The 16,368-nt window shown below is 44.7% G+C and overlaps 1 protein-coding gene and 1 long non-coding RNA gene across 2 annotated transcripts; both read left to right on the forward strand.

Annotated features, from left to right (window-relative positions):
• The first annotated feature begins 5,529 nt into the window (after window positions 1-5,529).
• On the forward strand, window positions 5,530-6,150 carry LOC141097222 (uncharacterized). The gene is made up of 3 exons (XR_012233883.1): window positions 5,530-5,711; window positions 5,847-5,930; window positions 6,026-6,150. It is a non-coding gene; the product is annotated as an uncharacterized lncRNA (long non-coding RNA).
• A 91-nt stretch (window positions 6,151-6,241) lies between these two features.
• Window positions 6,242-7,719, forward strand: LOC141097058 (uncharacterized). The gene is made up of 2 exons (XM_073584015.1): window positions 6,242-6,587; window positions 6,699-7,719. Exons 1-2 carry the CDS (start codon window positions 6,370-6,372, stop codon window positions 7,717-7,719), a joined length of 1,239 nt encoding a protein of 412 aa, XP_073440116.1. The 5' UTR covers window positions 6,242-6,369.
• The last annotated feature ends 8,649 nt before the right edge of the window (window positions 7,720-16,368 follow it).

The raw sequence follows: 16,368 nt of genomic DNA on the forward strand, positions 1-16,368 counted from the left end.
TCTTCACCATAGTGGAGTTTGGAGTCAGACTGTTTGAGGGTGTGCACAGGTGTCTTTTTATACTGATAACAAGTTTAAACAGGTGCCATTACTACAGGTAATGAGTGGAGGAAAGAGGGACTCTTAAAGAAGAAGTTACAGGTCTGTGAGAGCCAGAAATCTTGATTGCTTGTTTCTGACCAAATACTTATTTTCCACCATAATATGCAAATAAAATGAAAAAAAAACAGACAATGTGATTTTCTGGATTTTTTTTCCCAGTTTGTCTCCCATAGTTGAGGTCTACCTATGATGTAAATTATAGACGCCTCTCATCTTTTTAAGTGGTGGAACTTGCACTATTGCTGACTGACTAAATACTTTTTTTCCCCACTGTATGCTTATTATCAGGCCTCGCTCATCAAACAGAGCTGGCACTGGTTTATTGAAAACATGACACATCCAGCTTGGTATGGCTTGGAGAGAGATGCTAGTGATAGAGGTTCCATTCAAAAGCTTTTCTTTCACTTCCTTCTGCAAAAGCCCAGTGCGAACTCATCTCATCCTATATTCCGGCCGATAATCTCAGCCTGGAGGGATCTCATTAAGCCGACTAAAAATATCAAAAAAGTAGAGCAAATCTTAAAGTTGCCTCTATCTTCATTGGCACTGATGGATGATCTCCCGATACCGGAGGTTTGGGGGAAATCTGGAATTAAAAGGGTGGGGGATGATTTTAGTGGAGTGGAGTTCCTGAAATTCGGTGAGATCAGGGTTAAATATAATTTACCATCATCTGAGCTAGTCTTTTACACCATGTTGAAAGACAGAATTTGGAAATTCATAAAAGGGAAGACTTTGAATTATGAAATGCTATCTTCACTACTGTGCAACCTTAAAAATAAAGACCTCTGGAGTCTGCATAATTTGTATAGATCTGTTGTCAAAGACCTAACGAGCCACAAAAACATATACATGAAGAGATGGGAGTCCGATTTTGGTGCTGATATCCGTCTCGAGAACTGGAACGATGCCATCAAAAACACTTACAATTCCAACATATCAATGGGTCTTCATGAGAGTTATTTCAAATTGTTAAATAGATGATACTATACCCCGACGAGGTTATCGCATTTTAACACAGAGCTATCTTCCTTGTGCTGGAGAGATTGTGGACACCAAGGGAACCTCTACCATATTTTCTGGGGTTGTTCAAAAATCAAAAACCTCTGGCTTCAAGTCACACGGCACATTAACCTCATTGCTAAGGACTTCACAATTACACCCGAAAGAGCACTTCTTTCATTAGACATGGAACAATTTGATGATTCGGTAAGACACATTATCATCATACACATCCTCTTAGTGACCAAGACCATGTTTCAGACATACTTGACAAGATAGGCCAACACAGCGATTTAGAACGCAGATTTGCGATTAACAACAATCACATTCACAAATACTCAAAAAAATGGAAGACCTGGAACAACAAACTTCATATCAACTAGACCTAACAAGAGGCACTATATTTTGAAGTTTAATCCTGGGCTCTTTAGTACTGGGATGCTGTATCTCCTTCCAAGAATGTTACCCCATAATAAGGATTGTCGATTTATTTTCTTTCTTTTATGTTGTTATTTCGATATATGTTATTCTATGCCTGTTTGTGGGTTCTCTAGTTTTTAATTTTTTTTCCCGAACCTGTACAAGGTTGTTTATTCCCCACTCCCTTCCCTCCCTTCCTACCTTCCTTTCCCTACCCTGTTTATTTAAAAAAAATAAATAAAATTATTTGAAAACAAATCCTAACACATTTGTTGACAAATAAACAAGTTAAACAACAGAGAATGGTCTGCTTAATTTGTAAGAGAGACGGTTTATGCTGTATGTCAAATTGTACGCTGTGAGATTGTGTAAGAAGATGGAACAATGAAGTTATCATATATGCATAACATGCAGTATGTAGAAATGTGGACTTCTTTTGATTGGGTTTCTCCCATTAGCTTTCTTCTGTATTTTGCCGATATGTCCGGTTTCCATTCCTATTGCCCATACATTGGTTTATACTAGTTGTTTCTATCCTGATGCATATACGGAAATCTTCATTTAATTCACACAGGGTCGGACTGGCCTGGCGGGGTATCGCTGAAATGCCTGGTGGGCCAGAGAGAGAGGGGAAAAAATGCAATTTTTAGGGGACACGGGCAGTTTAAGAGTGCAGGTAGGGTTGCGCGCATGCAGAGTTCATTATTGATCATATAAGAAAAAAGTGTACTAGAGAACCACATTTGTAGACATTAAAATCTAAATTTTATTTGGGAATAAAAAACTCACAAGACAAGTTAAAAACATGTAAAAAGAGTGGGAAACCACTAAGTGGCATCACAACCCCACATATATAAATCCTTACCAGGTGGATGTAAGCATACTGTCACTTGAAGTACCCATAGTATATACCAATACTTCTAATAACATTGGTTTTATATTTCCATTCATATATTTATCACATAATGAAGTATAGATAAGTCAAAATAGGGTAAGAGCAGAATGAAGCAGGATAACTGTGCAGGATTGTGCTGCCAAACCCAGGAAAAAAAAACCCCGACGTACGTTTCGGCATATGCCTTCTTCTGGGGGTGGCATCACACTAATGAGAGCAACCTTATATATCCTAGATTGGTCAATCAATCGGTAAACACACATATGGAGTTAATTGTGGAGTGTATTACAGCTCAGATTGAGGCAGTGGGTCGGCTACATACAACTTGTTTGTTTATGTTGGTAATGCCTCCCAAGCAATATCATAATCACTATAGTTTGCACACGGACCCAAGATGTCAGCCAATGGTATCCGTTGGGGTCATGAGACAACAAAGGATCACATATGGCGACACGTCACTCCGATGAGCAAGAGTGACGGTGAGAGTGAGCAAAGAAGGCGGTTCGATCACACAACTTGACAGGCACGAGTTGGGTCATCTGACCAGAGTGCCGGCCCTGGGATATATGGCCAGGGATGCACGCACTTGTCATGACGGCATGCTCGCTCACCAGATCCTAGGTTAGTGTCAATCAGAGAATGCCTGTTATGGGTGAGAAATATAATGGAAGAAAGAAGAATTAGATCCAGATGGAAACCCGCATAGCATAAGAACCACATGCACCTGTCAACTATACAAATATAAAGATATGGGCTGAAAAGCCCTAGCCAGCTCACCAACCAAACAGCCGGAGCACGGAAACTCGTCTGGACTTCAGCGAAGCGTTGATTGAAGACAAAAGAAGGATCGTTCCAGCACTAGCACCAGAAACAGCTACGCTGTGAAAAAGATCCATAGTGGATCGAAACGCATAGCTGTTTCTAGTGCCCCCCAGCGCATTCTTTTGCTGGAGAGGAGAAAGCCGATATGCTGTTATTTTAAACTTTACTTTAATAAAGTAAGTTTTTTAGTAGCTGGAACGATCCTTCTTTTGTCTTCAACCTGTCAATAATGTAGCATCAATTACTGATATACTGTATATGAGGTGAAGCCCACCTTGTGAATACATTAGAATAAATTAAAAAAATATATAAATATTATACACAGTGGCAGGTCACTTCACAACTAAATCCTAATTTACAAAGATGCAATCATATTTCATAACATGCACACAGTTCCATCTGATATAAAAGTCCTTGCAGGTTTTGATTGGACATAACAGAAGCGCTCATGTTCTGAGGATCACAGCCAAAAGACATCAATTCAAGAGTTGACCATCGAGTCATGGAGAAGTGACCCTCCATGGTGAAGATAAAGACCATACAATAGTATATCAACGTATTCGCTATAAAAATGAGAAAAATAATAATAGAATTAATAATGAATGTGCAATTAAATAAAATATAGTAACAAGTATGATAAAAAAAAAAAGGGAGAGGACTCAGAGGAATGGAGCAAAACTCATATTCTCCTTTAAACCATATGGTTGCAAGCACTGTAATTACAAATTCATTTTGTTTCAACGCTGTTTGAGCAAACAACTGATTTGGCCTCCCTGTATACCCAGTACTATCCGATCTATGCCCTTTACCTTTAACCCACTAGGATTGCATTTATGAACAATTTTAAAGTGCCTTGGTATTGTGCGGAGGCCCTCTACTGCTGATGTTTATTTCACCACTATGATGTCCTTTAGGCCTCTTTCACACATCAGTTTTTTGCCTTCAGGCGCGATCCGGCTTTATTTGGAAAAAACGGATCCGGCAAAATGCAATGCCGGATCCGGTTTTTCCCCATTGACTTGCATTAGCGCCGGATCGTGCCGGATGGCATTGCGTTTCATCCGTTTCTTGCCGGATCCGGCAACTTGTCTCATTCCGGCGTCTTGAAAAAACGTCTACTGTAACGTTTTTTGTCTCCGGCGAAAAAGCCGGAAGCGCCGGATTCGGCGCTTCCAGCTTTTTGCTACAATGAAAGTCTATGGGCGCCGGAATGCGCCAGATCCAGAAAAAGATGGATCCAGCCACCGGATCCGTTTTTTTTAAGTCTGCGCATGCTCAGATCCAATTGGCCAGCCTCCAGGAACAGAGACGGATCCAGCAAAAAAACGGATCCGTTTCTACAGTTCTCCAAAATTTATGCCGGATCCGTTTTTTCTAAAAAAAGCCGGATCATGCCTGACGGCAAAAAACTGATGTGTGAAAGTAGCCTTATATGTTCTTGGACTCTTATTTTTAGAGCCCGTATGGTGAGTCCCACAAAGGTTTTAGAACATGTTGCTCAGTATATAACTGCTTTTGTGGATCAGAGCAATTAATGGATTGAGTAAGGCCTCTTTCACACATCAGGTTTTCGCCATCAGGCGCGATCCGGCGCTTTTGACAGAAACCGGATCCGGCGAAATGCAATGCCGGATCCGGTTTCCCCCCCATTGACTTGCATTTGCGCCGGATCGCGCCGGATGGCCATGCGTTTCATCCGGTTTTCGCCGGATCCGGCAATGTGTCGCGATCCGGCGTCTGGAAAAAACGGCTACTGTAACGTTTTTTGTCTCCGGCGAAAAAGCCGGACGCGCCGGATCCGGCGCGTCCGGCTTTTTCACACAATGAAAGCCTATGAGCGCCACACGCCGGCGGCCGGATCCGGTTTTTTGGTCTGAGCATGCTCAGTAGCTCTGCCCACAGGAGATATATAAAAGCAAGACAATGGGACCCTCAGCCACACCCAACATGCCACCCAAGCCAAGAACCAGGAGCAGGAGAAGGCAGCAGACATCTGCAGCAGCAGCAGCACCATCAGCACCACCACAAATGGAGCAGCAAATGGAACATGCTGAGGAGGGGAGTCCAGCAGCAGATGAGAGACGGTAATTATCAAATCCCCCATTCCTCCAAACTAGGGCCATGGAATATCAAGATATTCATTGGCCCTTTGTTTCTCTTTATTCAACAGCCGCCAAAGAGATGCAGCAGCAGCAGCAGCAGCAGAAATGGCATCACTGGCAGCAGCAACAGCAGCAGCAATACCCACAGCCATGGAGTCTGGCCATCAACAGGACAGCACATCTTCTTCTGGGAGCCCTCCCTCGCATCGTCAGCGTTTGACGGTAAGTTTTTATTTCCAAAATCCATCATCTCTGTAATATATGTCTATTCATTGCCTTTTATTTCAAAACAGGAATCACAAGATGAAGAGGAGCTCCCAGAAGAAGAAGGAAGGGGTGGACAGACACCTGGAGTGGGCTCACAATTGGTAAGTTTTTTGCATCAAATGCAGAAACACAACATCACACTACACACAACACATAGAAAACAATGTTCTGCAGACCACACACAGCAAACAAATGCCTACATCCAAAGACATAACATTTTTTGTTTTCTTCTCTAGTCTTCCCAATCTGGTGCTCGGCTAAGAGGTCCTCGCAGTGCCTCCCAGGGCCGTCGGCGACAGCAACGCGGCGGTCACCAGCGTGTAAGTATAAATATTTTTGCTTTGTTTTTTTGCACTTTTTATTTCATTTCTTTTGTGGAGGCTAATTATGTTATTTTTGTCTTTTTCTTTAACAGCCTTCACAGCGTGCTCCCGACTCTGACGGTGAGGATGGAGGGATTGATGTGGACCGCCTCATCGATCTCGTCAAAGAAAGGGAGCCGCTCTGGAATATGGCTGACCGCCGCCACGCTGACCTGATCGTTACCCGACGACTCTGGGAGGAAATCTGTTTGCTCCTTGTGGGCTGCTGGGAGGACCTCGATGTTCGGGCACAGATTAAAGAGCGTAAGTATATACAGTACCGGTTGCTTGATGTAAACCAGTGTTTCCCGAACTCCAGTCCTCGTGGTCCCCACGGATCATGTGTTCAGGATTTCTATTTACTATGGAAATCCTGAAAACATGACCCCTGGGGACCATGAGGACTGGAGTTTGTGAAACACTGATGTTGTATACTAACCACTCCTTTCTCGTTTCAGGGAACAGAATTGTGAATCGGTGGCGGTCTGTGAGGGATCGTTTCAAGAAGGAGTTCAATAAAGAGATGCGGGCCCCGAGTGGATCTGGAGGACGCAGGAGCAAGTACAAGTACGCACAAGCCCTGTCGTTCCTCCGGGAAACAATGCTCACCAGAAGGTAAATATTACACACCACATGTGAAAAAAATGTTAGATGTAACTTTTTTTTTTCAGCCAGGGCCATACCATGTCAGTATTTTAATTGTTTTTTTTTCTCTTTATTCCACAGCACGGTGAGCAGCACTCGGGAGCCTGCACGATTGGACCCTTCTGAGGCGATCCCTGAGGAGACCGGCACCGAGGGACACTTCGACCGCCCCGGTACATCTGCACCTTCCCAGCCTTCCCACACATTCGACCCATCTGTCCCATCCACCAGCACAGGAGCATCGTGGCCGCCTACATTACATGAAGCTGCTGGTGAGGAGATCGCTTTCCCTTTACCCCACCCTTCTGCCCCTGCCACCTCTAGTACACCTGCGGGTACTGGGCGGCAGCGGCAGAGGGGTCAGGAAAAGAGTTATGCGCAAGAGTTCTTGAATCTGAATGCATCTTTCCAGAACTGTCTAAAAGTCTTGTCAGAGCAAATCTCCGCAGGCTTTCAGCAGATCAACTCCAGCATTCTGGAGGTGAAGACACTTCTGCAAACCATGCATTCAGAAGCAAGATCTTCGCCAAACCACACCTTTTTCAGGTCTGTTGTGGAGCGCATGGCAACGCTATCTCCTACCCAGCAGATGCATGTAATGCATTCGTGCCACGGTGCTCTACAGCTGGTTACCTCCCAACCTACACCTCCCACCACAGTAGTTCCTCCACCTGCACCCCCTCCAGCCACTTTCCATCCTCCCCCTCCTATTACATCTGCACCCCCTCCAGCCACTTTCCATCCTCCCCCTCCTATTACATACCGGCAACCTCACCAGTACCAGCAACCTCCCCAGTACCAGACATCTCCCCACTTCCAGCAACCTGCCCCGTACCAAACTCCTTCCCCGTACCAAACTCCTTCCCCATACAACTTTCCATCAACATCATCTGCTCCTACAGTCCCTGCCCAACCCTCCACTCCACCGCCCACCACCTCTTCTGCCTCCCACATGTCCACCCATTCTGTAGCTTTTTCCACACCTTCACCTCTAACTGTTCCTTCCCCACCACGATCCCAGTCCTCTCTCCACACACCCAGTGTCGAAGTGTCCCGCAGCCCCTCCAGCAGTATTTCCACCCCACAGTACACAGATTTGTAATGTGTGTTTTTTGTAATAAAAATGCCCATTGGGTTTAAAACCTTTATTAAAAAAGTTTTTTGCACTTTAAAAACATTTTACAAAAAAAAAAAATTTTAATTAAAGTTAAATTATCGTTTCACAATGGTTGTCTGTCATTTCTTTCTGCGGCGAACTATGTTTAAAAAAAAGGTTAAATACAGGGTATTTCAAAGGTAAAAAGGTATTCAAAACCAGGTATATAACTGTGGGTAAATTTTAGCTTTTTGCCACAGTTGTGTTCCTGGTTGTGTTTGAAGCAAAGTATTTCACCTAAAAAGTTGTGTTTATTGTTGGTGATTTCCTACCAATGTACACAACTTTTGTTAAAAGGTGAAATACTTTGCATAAAACACAACCAGGTACACACCTGTGGCCTAAAGGTAAAAATAGTAAGACCATGACAAGATAGCCAACTTTGGTTGGCAAAGGTATATACTGTTGGTCCAGAAGGTACACAAGTTTGGTTAGGGCACAAATCTTTCACACTCTGTCATCCCAGTGTACTCTGCCTTGAGGTGACATAAAGTATAGTGGAAAATTGTCCCTGAAACCGTCACAGAACTTCTAGTGGTAATATTTCCAATGACAACATCCATCTTCGCCAGTAACTTGCTCTTCTCTCCAACCTGCACTTTCTTCTCTACAACCTGTCAAAGAAAGGCTGTAGGAACATGCTATATATAGTTTTCCAGTAGCCAATCCCGTTCGGAAGGCCACAAGGGTCAAATTTAAAAACCGGATCCGGCGTAATCCGTCGAAAAACGGATAGAAAAACGGATGAACCGGATGAGACGGATCCGGTTTTGTCTGTCAAGAACAAGACGGATCCGGCAGAAAACCGGATCCGGCACATCAGGTTTTACAAAACATTTGCCGGATCCGGCATTCCGGCACGACGCCGGATCGCGCCTGACGCCGAAAACCTGATGTGTGAAAGTAGCCTAATTCTATACTCTTTACTATCATCAAAACAGTGGAATGTCATGGCATGTTCAATATTGGGGCATGCCATGCACTCCATACAGGGATGACTGTTGTGAGTTCATTTTCCCCTTCACTACTGAGGCCCGAGGAACTCCCTCTTCTGGTGAAGAAAGGTAGTGAGCCTGATCGTCAAACACCTGGGGCTGATGATGATGACTGGCTGAGTGGAGTTGATGACTGGATATAAGGCTGCCGACGCCCTTCTGGCCTGCGGGTGATTTCTCTGTGGACTTCTAGGAAACCAGTCTGATTCCTGCTCATCTAAAGCTAAGATTTCTGCTTTGCCTTTTTGCATTAGTGTTTTGTTTTCCTTGCTTTTCTGGATTCTGCCATTCCCTGCTGGGGTGAGCTGAATCTCCTTTTGCCTGTTGCTCTGTCTTCAGAATATTCCTGAGTACTGACATAGCTTTTTTGAAGCCTAGCGTCTTCAGGGCCTTTTTTACTGTCAGTTTGTTGGCTCTTATTTTCATAGGGTTTTTCACGGATTGCAGACAGCAGCCTTCCTGTCCTTTCCTATCTAAGCTAGCGTGGGCCCCATCTTTGCTCTGTCTATCTTTCTGTCTGTGTTTTGTTCTTTCTTCTTCCTTCACCGTCATTATATGTGGGGGGCTGCCTTTTACTTTGGGGTCTGCTCTGGGGAAGTTTAGATTTCCCTTTCTGTCTTTAGGCTATGTAGTCCTCCGGCTGTGATCGAGGGGCCTAGGGCATCGTAGGAGCCCCCCACGGCTACTGCTAGTTGTGTTGCTAGGTTCAGGGGTCTGCAATCCGATAGCTGCCAACTTCTCTGGTTTTCTGGACTTAGCTAGCATTTCTATTTTTGCCTCCTACGGTGACTCAATCATAACAGAATCACCCGCCATACCGCAGATTCTAGGGTACTCAATAGCAGGAAAGAATTGTATAAAAAAAAAAAACGGTGTGTATATTTTTTCCTCTATATCTCTGAGGCCGTAGGGGGAATTTTTTTTCTCTCAATGGAGATAAAGCAATTGTCTGATCGTGTGGAGCAGCTCGCTGCGGAAGTGCGGGGAATTTCCGCCTACCTTGCCCATTCACATGCTGCTGAACCAAAGATTCCTACACCTGATGTATTTTTTGGGGATCGGTCTAAATTTTTGAATTTCAAAAATAATTGTAAATTATTTTTTGCCTTGAAGCCTAACTCGTCAGGGAGCTCCGCGCAGCAGGTTAAAATTGTCATCTCTTTGCTGCGTGGCGATCCCCAGGATTGGGTGTTTTCTTTGAAACCAGATGATCCTATTCTGACTAATGTGAATGCATTTTTTCAGGCCCTGGGGTTGTTGTATGACGAACCTAATGCCATTGATCATGCTGAAAAGACCCTGCTGGCATTGAACCAGGGTCGTGATTCTGCAGAATTGTACTGTCAAAAATTCCGAAAGTGGGCAATACTTACTACCTGGAATGATAATGCCTTGGCTGCTCTCTTTCGGAAGGGGTTGTCAGAAGCCGTAAAAGATACTATGGTGGGATTTCCTGTTCCCTCTGGTCTTGACGATTCTATGTCTTTAGCCATTCAGGTTGATCGGCGTTTACGCGAACGCAGAGCTGCACGAGAGGTGTTGCCACCTGTTGAACAGATGTCTGAACCTATGCAATGTGATATAGTTTTTTATCCAGAGAGCAGCGTCATGAGTTCAGAAGGCGTAATAAGTTTTGTTTTTTCTGTGGAGATGCCTCGCATATTATTTCTGTCTGTCCTAAACGCGAGAAACGCTTTGCACACACGTTTTCTGTTGGTGGTGTTCAACCTAAGTTTCTTCTGGCTATTACTCTGATCTGCTCCCTGTCCACATTTTCCGCCAAGGCTTTTGTGGATTCGGGAGCAGCTCTAAACCTAATGGACTTGGATTTTGCTAAACGTTGTGGATTTCCGATGACACCTCTGCAGCCGCCTATCCCTTTGAGGGGGATTGATGCTACTCCTTTGGCTAATAATAAACCTCAGTTTTGGACCCAGGTGGTAATGCGGGTCGCCCCAGACCATCAAGAAAATTGCAGGTTTTTGGTGTTACATAATCTGCATGATACTATTGTTCTGGGGTTTCCCTGGTTACAAATTCATAATCCAGTTTTGGATTAGAAATCTGTGTCTGTGGTGAGTTGGGGTTGTCAGTGTGCCTTTAGTGAGGCTCCGGTGTTTTCCACCTCTCCTCAGTCGCATGATGTTCCTGATTATTTGGCGGACTTTTATGATGTATTTAGTGAGAATGAGTCTGCGTCCCTGCCTCCTCATAGGAGTTATGACTGTGCTATTGAACTGAGCCCGGGGTGTAAATTTCCCAAGGGTCGGCTCTTCAATTTATCTGAACCCGAGCATGAGGCTATGCGATCCTATATTAAGGAGGCGTTGGAGAAGGGTCATATTAGACCATCCTCGTCACCCTTAGGTGCCGGGTTTTTTTTTGTAGCCAAAAAGGATGGATCATTAAGACCTTGTATTGATTATCGTGCTCTCAACAAAATTACTGTTAAATATCAGTATCCGTTACCCCTGATTTCTGATCTATTCTCCAGAGTTAAAGGTGCTTGCTGGTTTACCAAGCTTGACCTCAGGGGGGCGTATAATCTTATTCGCATGAAGCATGGGGATGAATGGAAGACGGCGTTTAATACTCCGGAGGGACATTTTGAGTACCTGGTGATGCGTTTTGGGCTCACTAATGCCCCTTCTGTCTTCCAGTGCTTCATGAACGATATTTTCCGAGATTTTGTCGATAAATTTTTGATTATCTATCTGGATGATATTTTGATCTTCTCCAAGGATTGGGATTCTCATGTGGAACATATTCGGACTGTGTTCCGAATCATGAGGGAGAATTCCCTGTATGTCAAAGGATCTAAATGCCTTTTTGGAGTACAGAGGATTTCTTTTTTGGGATTTATTTTGTCCCCGTCAACTATTGAAATGGACCCGGCCAAGGTACAGGCCATTTACGATTGGGTTCAGCCCACTTCTTTGAAGGCCCTCCAGAAGTTTTTGGGTTTTGCTAATTTTTATCGGAAATTTATAGCAAAATTTTCTAGTATTGCCAAGCCATTGACTGATTAGACTAAGAAGGGTGCTGATGTGTTAAATTGGTCTCCGGAGGCTGTTTCTTCCTTTCAGGAGCTGAAGCGAAGATTCACCTCCGCCCAGGTTTTGCGGCAACCTGATGTCTCGCTTCCGCTCCAGGTAGAGGTGGATGCTTCTGAGATTGGTGCAGGAGCTGTTTTGTCCCAAAAGGATCCTGTAACATCTAAAATGAATCCCTGTGCTTTCTTTTCCCGAAAGTTCTCTCCATCTGAACGTAACTGTGATGTGGGGAATCGGGAACTGTTAGCCATGAAATGGGCATTTGAGGAGTGGAGACATTGGTTGGAGGGAGCTAAGCATCAAGTCGTGGTCCTCACTGACCACAAGAATTTGATTTACCTAGAGTCGGCTAAGCGCTTGAACCCTAGACAGGCAAGGTGGGCCTTGTTTTTTACACGTTTTGATTTTGTGGTCTCTTTCCTTCCTGGAACTAAGAATGTCAAGGCTGATGCCCTCTCTAGGAGTTTCTTTGCTGATTCTCCTGTGGTGACCAAGCCTGCTACCATCTTAGGCGAAGGGGTAGTTCTTTCTGCCATCTCGCCCGATTTGAGACGTGTTCTGGAAGAGTTCCAGGAGGACAAACCTGAGCGTTGTCCCAGTGGGAAGTTGTATGTTCCTGACCAGTGGAAGAAGAGAGTGATGTCTGAAGTTCATTGCTCTGCTTTGGCTGGTCATCCAGGTATTTTTGGTACTAGAGATCTGGTGAGTCGGTCTTTTTGGTGGCTGTTGTGAGTTCATTTTCCCCTCCGTCACTGAGGCCTGGTGAACTCCCTATTCTAGTGAAGGAAGGTAGTGAGCCTGATTATCAGGCACCTGGGACTAATGAAGACGATTGGCTGAGTGGAGTCACTGACTGGATTTAAGGCAGCCTACGCCCTTTCTGCCCTGCGGGTGATTTCTCTGTGGACTCTTGGACAACAGTCTGATTCCTGCTCTCCTAAAGCTAAGTTTTCTGTTTTGCCTTTTTGCATCTAAGATTTGTTTTTGTTTTTCTTGCTTTTTGGATTCTGCCACTCCCTGCTGGAGTGTGCAGTGTTCCTAGAGCTCTGTCTTCTGAAAGTACCTGAGTGCTGATTTAGTTTTTGAAGCTTAGTTGCTTCAGGGCCATTTTTATATCAGCTTGTTGGCTTTTGTCTCTGATAGGGTTTTGGCAGATTGCAGACAGCAGCCTTCCTATCCGTTCCTATCTAGGTAGTTTTTGGGCCCCGTCTTTGCTCAGCCTGTCTTTCTGTCTGTGTAAGTGTTTTCATCTTGCTTCACCGTCATTATATGTGGGGGTTGCCTATTGCTTTGGGGTCTGCTCTGGGGCAGTTAGATTTCCCCTTTCCTTCTTTAGGCCTATGTATCTCTCCGGCTGTGATTGAGGGGTCTAGGTCATCGTAGGAACCCCCCACGGCTACTGCTAGTTGTGTTGATAGGTTCAGGGGTCTGCAATCTGATAGTTGCCAACTTCTCTGGTTTTCAGGACTAGCTAGCATTTCTGTTTTTGCCTCCTACGGTGACTCAATCATAACAGAATCACCCGCCAAACCGCAGATCCTGGGGTACTCAATAGCAGGAAAGAATTGTGTTTAAAAAAAAAAAAAAAGGTGTGTGTATATTCTTTCCTTTATATCTCTGAGGCCGTAGGGGGAATTTTTTTTTTCTCTCAATGGAAATAAAGCAAGTGTCTGATGGTGTGGAGCAGCTCGCTGCTGAAGTGCGAGGAATTTCTGCCTATCTTGCTCGTTCACATGCTGTTGAACCAAAGATCCCCACACCTGATGTATTTTTTGGGGATCGATCTAAATTTTTGAGTCTCAAAATTAATTGTAAATTATTTTTTGCTTTGAAGCCTAACTCGTCAGGGAGCCCCGCGCAGCAGCTTAAAATTGTCATCTCTTTGCTGCGCGGCGATCCCCAGGATTGCGCGTTTTCTTTGAATCCAGATGACCCTATTCTGACTAATGTGAACGCATTTTTTCAAGCCTTGGGGTTGCTGTACGACGAACCTAATGCTATTGATCAGGCTGAAAAGACCCTGTTAGCATTGAACCAGGGTCGAGAATCTGCAGAGTTGAACTGTCAAAAGTTCCGAAAGTGGGCGGTCCTTACTACCTGGAATGATAGTGCCTTGGCTGCTCTCTTTCGGAAGGGTTTGTCAGAAGCCGTAAAAGATACTATGGTGGGATTTCCCGTTCCCTCTGGTCTGGACGATTCTATGTCTTTAGCCATTCAGGTTGATCGGCGTTTACGTGAACGCAGGATTACACGAGAGGTGTTGCCACTGAACAGACGTCTGAACCTATGCAATGTGATAGAGTTTTGTCTAAGGCGCAATGTCAGGAAGGCGTAATAAGCTGTGTTTTTTCTGTGGAGATGCCTCACATGTTATTTCTCTTTGTCCTAAACGTGAGAAACGCTTTGCACACACGTTTTCTGTTGGTGGGGTTCAGCCTAAGTTTCTTTTGGCGATTACTCTGATCTGTTCCCTGTCCACATTTTCCGCCAAGGCTTTTGTGGATTCGGGAGCAGCGCTAAACCTAATGGACTTGGATTTTGCTAAACGTTGTGGATTTCCGTTGACACCTCTGCAGACGCCTATCCCTTTGAGGGGGATTGATGCTACCCCTCTGGCTAAAAATAGACCTCAGTTTTGGCCCAGTTGGTCATGCGGGTTGCCCCAGACCACCAAGAAAATTGCAGATTTTTGGTGTTGCATGGTCTGCATGATGCCGTTGTTCTGGGGTTTCCCTGGTTGTAGATTCATAATCCAGTTTTGGATTGGAAGTTTGTGTCTGTGGTGAGTTGGGGTTGCCGGTGTACCTTTAGTGAGGCTCCGTTTTTTTCCACCTCTCCTCAGTCGCATGAGGTTCCTGACTATTTGGCGGACTACTATGATGTATTTAGTGAGAATGAGTCTGCGTCCTTGCCTCCTCATAGGAGTTATGACTGTGCAATTGAACTAAACCCGGGGTGTAAATTTCCTAAGGGTCGGCTCTTCAATTTATCTGTACCCGAGCACGAGGCTATGCGGTCCTATATTAAGGAGGCGTTGGAGAAGGGTCATATTAGACCATCCTCGTCACCCTTAGGTGCCGGGTTTTTTTTGTGGCCAAGAAGGATGATTCTTTAAGACCTTGTATTGATTATCGTGCCCTCAATAAAATTACTATTAAATATCAGTATCCTTTACCCCTGATTTCGGATCTATTATCTAGAGTCAGAGGTGCTTGCTGGTTTACCAAGCTTGACCTCAGGGGGGCGTATAATCTTATCCGCATTAAGCAGGGGGATGAATGGAAGACGGCGTTTAATACTCCGGAGGGACATTTTGAGTACCTGGTGATGCCTTTTGGGCTCACTAATGCCCCTTCTGTCTTCCAGTGCTTCATGAACAATATTTTCCGAGACTTTGTCGATAAATTTTTGATTATCTATCTGGATGATATTTTGATCTTCTCCAAGGATTGGGATTCTCATGTGGAACATATTCGGACTGTGTTCCGGATCTTGAGAGAGAATTCTCTGTATGTTAAAGGATCAAAATGCCTTTTTGGAGTACAGAGAATTTCTTTTTTGGGATTTATTTTGTCTCCGTCAACTATTGAAATGGACCCGGCCAAGGTACAGGCCATTTATGATTGGGTTCAGCCCACTTCTTTGAAGGCCCTCCAGAAGTTTTTGGGTTTTGCTAATTTTTATCGGAAATTTATAGCAAAATTTTCTAGTATTGCCAAACCATTGACTGACCTGACCAGGAAGGGTGCGGATGTGTTGAATTGGTCTCCGGAGGCGGTTGCTTCCTTTCAGGAGCTGAAGCGTAGATTTACCTCCGCCCCGGTTCTGCGGCAACCTGATGTCTCACTCCCGTTCCAGGTAGAGGTGGATGCTTCTGAGATTGGTGCAGGAGCGGTGTTGTCCCAAAAGGATCCGGTAACATCTAAAATGAATCCCTGTGCTTTCTTTTCCCGTAAGTTCTCTTCATCTGAACGTAACTATGATGTGGGGAATCGGGAACTGTTAGCCATGAAATGGGCATTTGAGGAGTGGAGACATTGGTTGGAGGGAGCCAAACATCAAGTTGTGGTCCTCACTGACCACAAAAATTTGATTTACCTAGAGTCGGCTAAACGCTTGAACCCTAGACAGGCTAGGTGGGCCTTGTTTTTTACACGTTTTGATTTTGTGGTCTCTTTCCTTCCTGGAACTAAGAATGTCAAGGCTGACGCCCTCTCTAGGAGTTTCTTTGCTGATTCTCCTGTGGTGACCAAGCCTGCTACCATCTTAGGCGAAGGGGTAGTTCTTTCTGCCATCTCGCCCGATTTGAGACGTGTTCTGGAAGAGTTCCAGGAGGACAAACCTGAGCGTTGTCCCAGTGGGAAGTTGTATGTTCCTGACCAGTGGAAGAAGAGAGTGATGTCTGAAGTTCATTGCTCTGCTTTGGCTGGTCATCCAGGTATTTTTGGTACTAGAGATCTGGTGAGTCGGTCTTTTTGGTGGCTGTTGTGAGTTCATTTTCCCCTCCGTCACTGAGGCCTGGTGAACTCCCTATTCTAGTGAAGGAA

The sequence above is a fragment of the Dendrobates tinctorius genome, unplaced genomic scaffold (genome assembly GCF_039654945.1).
Source record: "Dendrobates tinctorius isolate UK_male_01 unplaced genomic scaffold, ASM3965494v1 ptg000083l, whole genome shotgun sequence".
Classification (NCBI taxonomy): domain Eukaryota; kingdom Metazoa; phylum Chordata; class Amphibia; order Anura; family Dendrobatidae; genus Dendrobates; species Dendrobates tinctorius.

What these genes read in the sequence shown, in the direction of transcription:
- LOC141097058 (XM_073584015.1), top strand. Translation starts at nt 6,370, where the DNA reads ATGAGGACTGGAGTTTGTGAAACACTGATGTTGTATACTAACCACTCC. An exon ending in GAAACAATGCTCACCAGAAG is followed by an intron (nt 6,588 to 6,698) that starts GTAAATATTACA and finishes TTTATTCCACAG; the next exon opens with CACGGTGAGCAGCACTCGGG.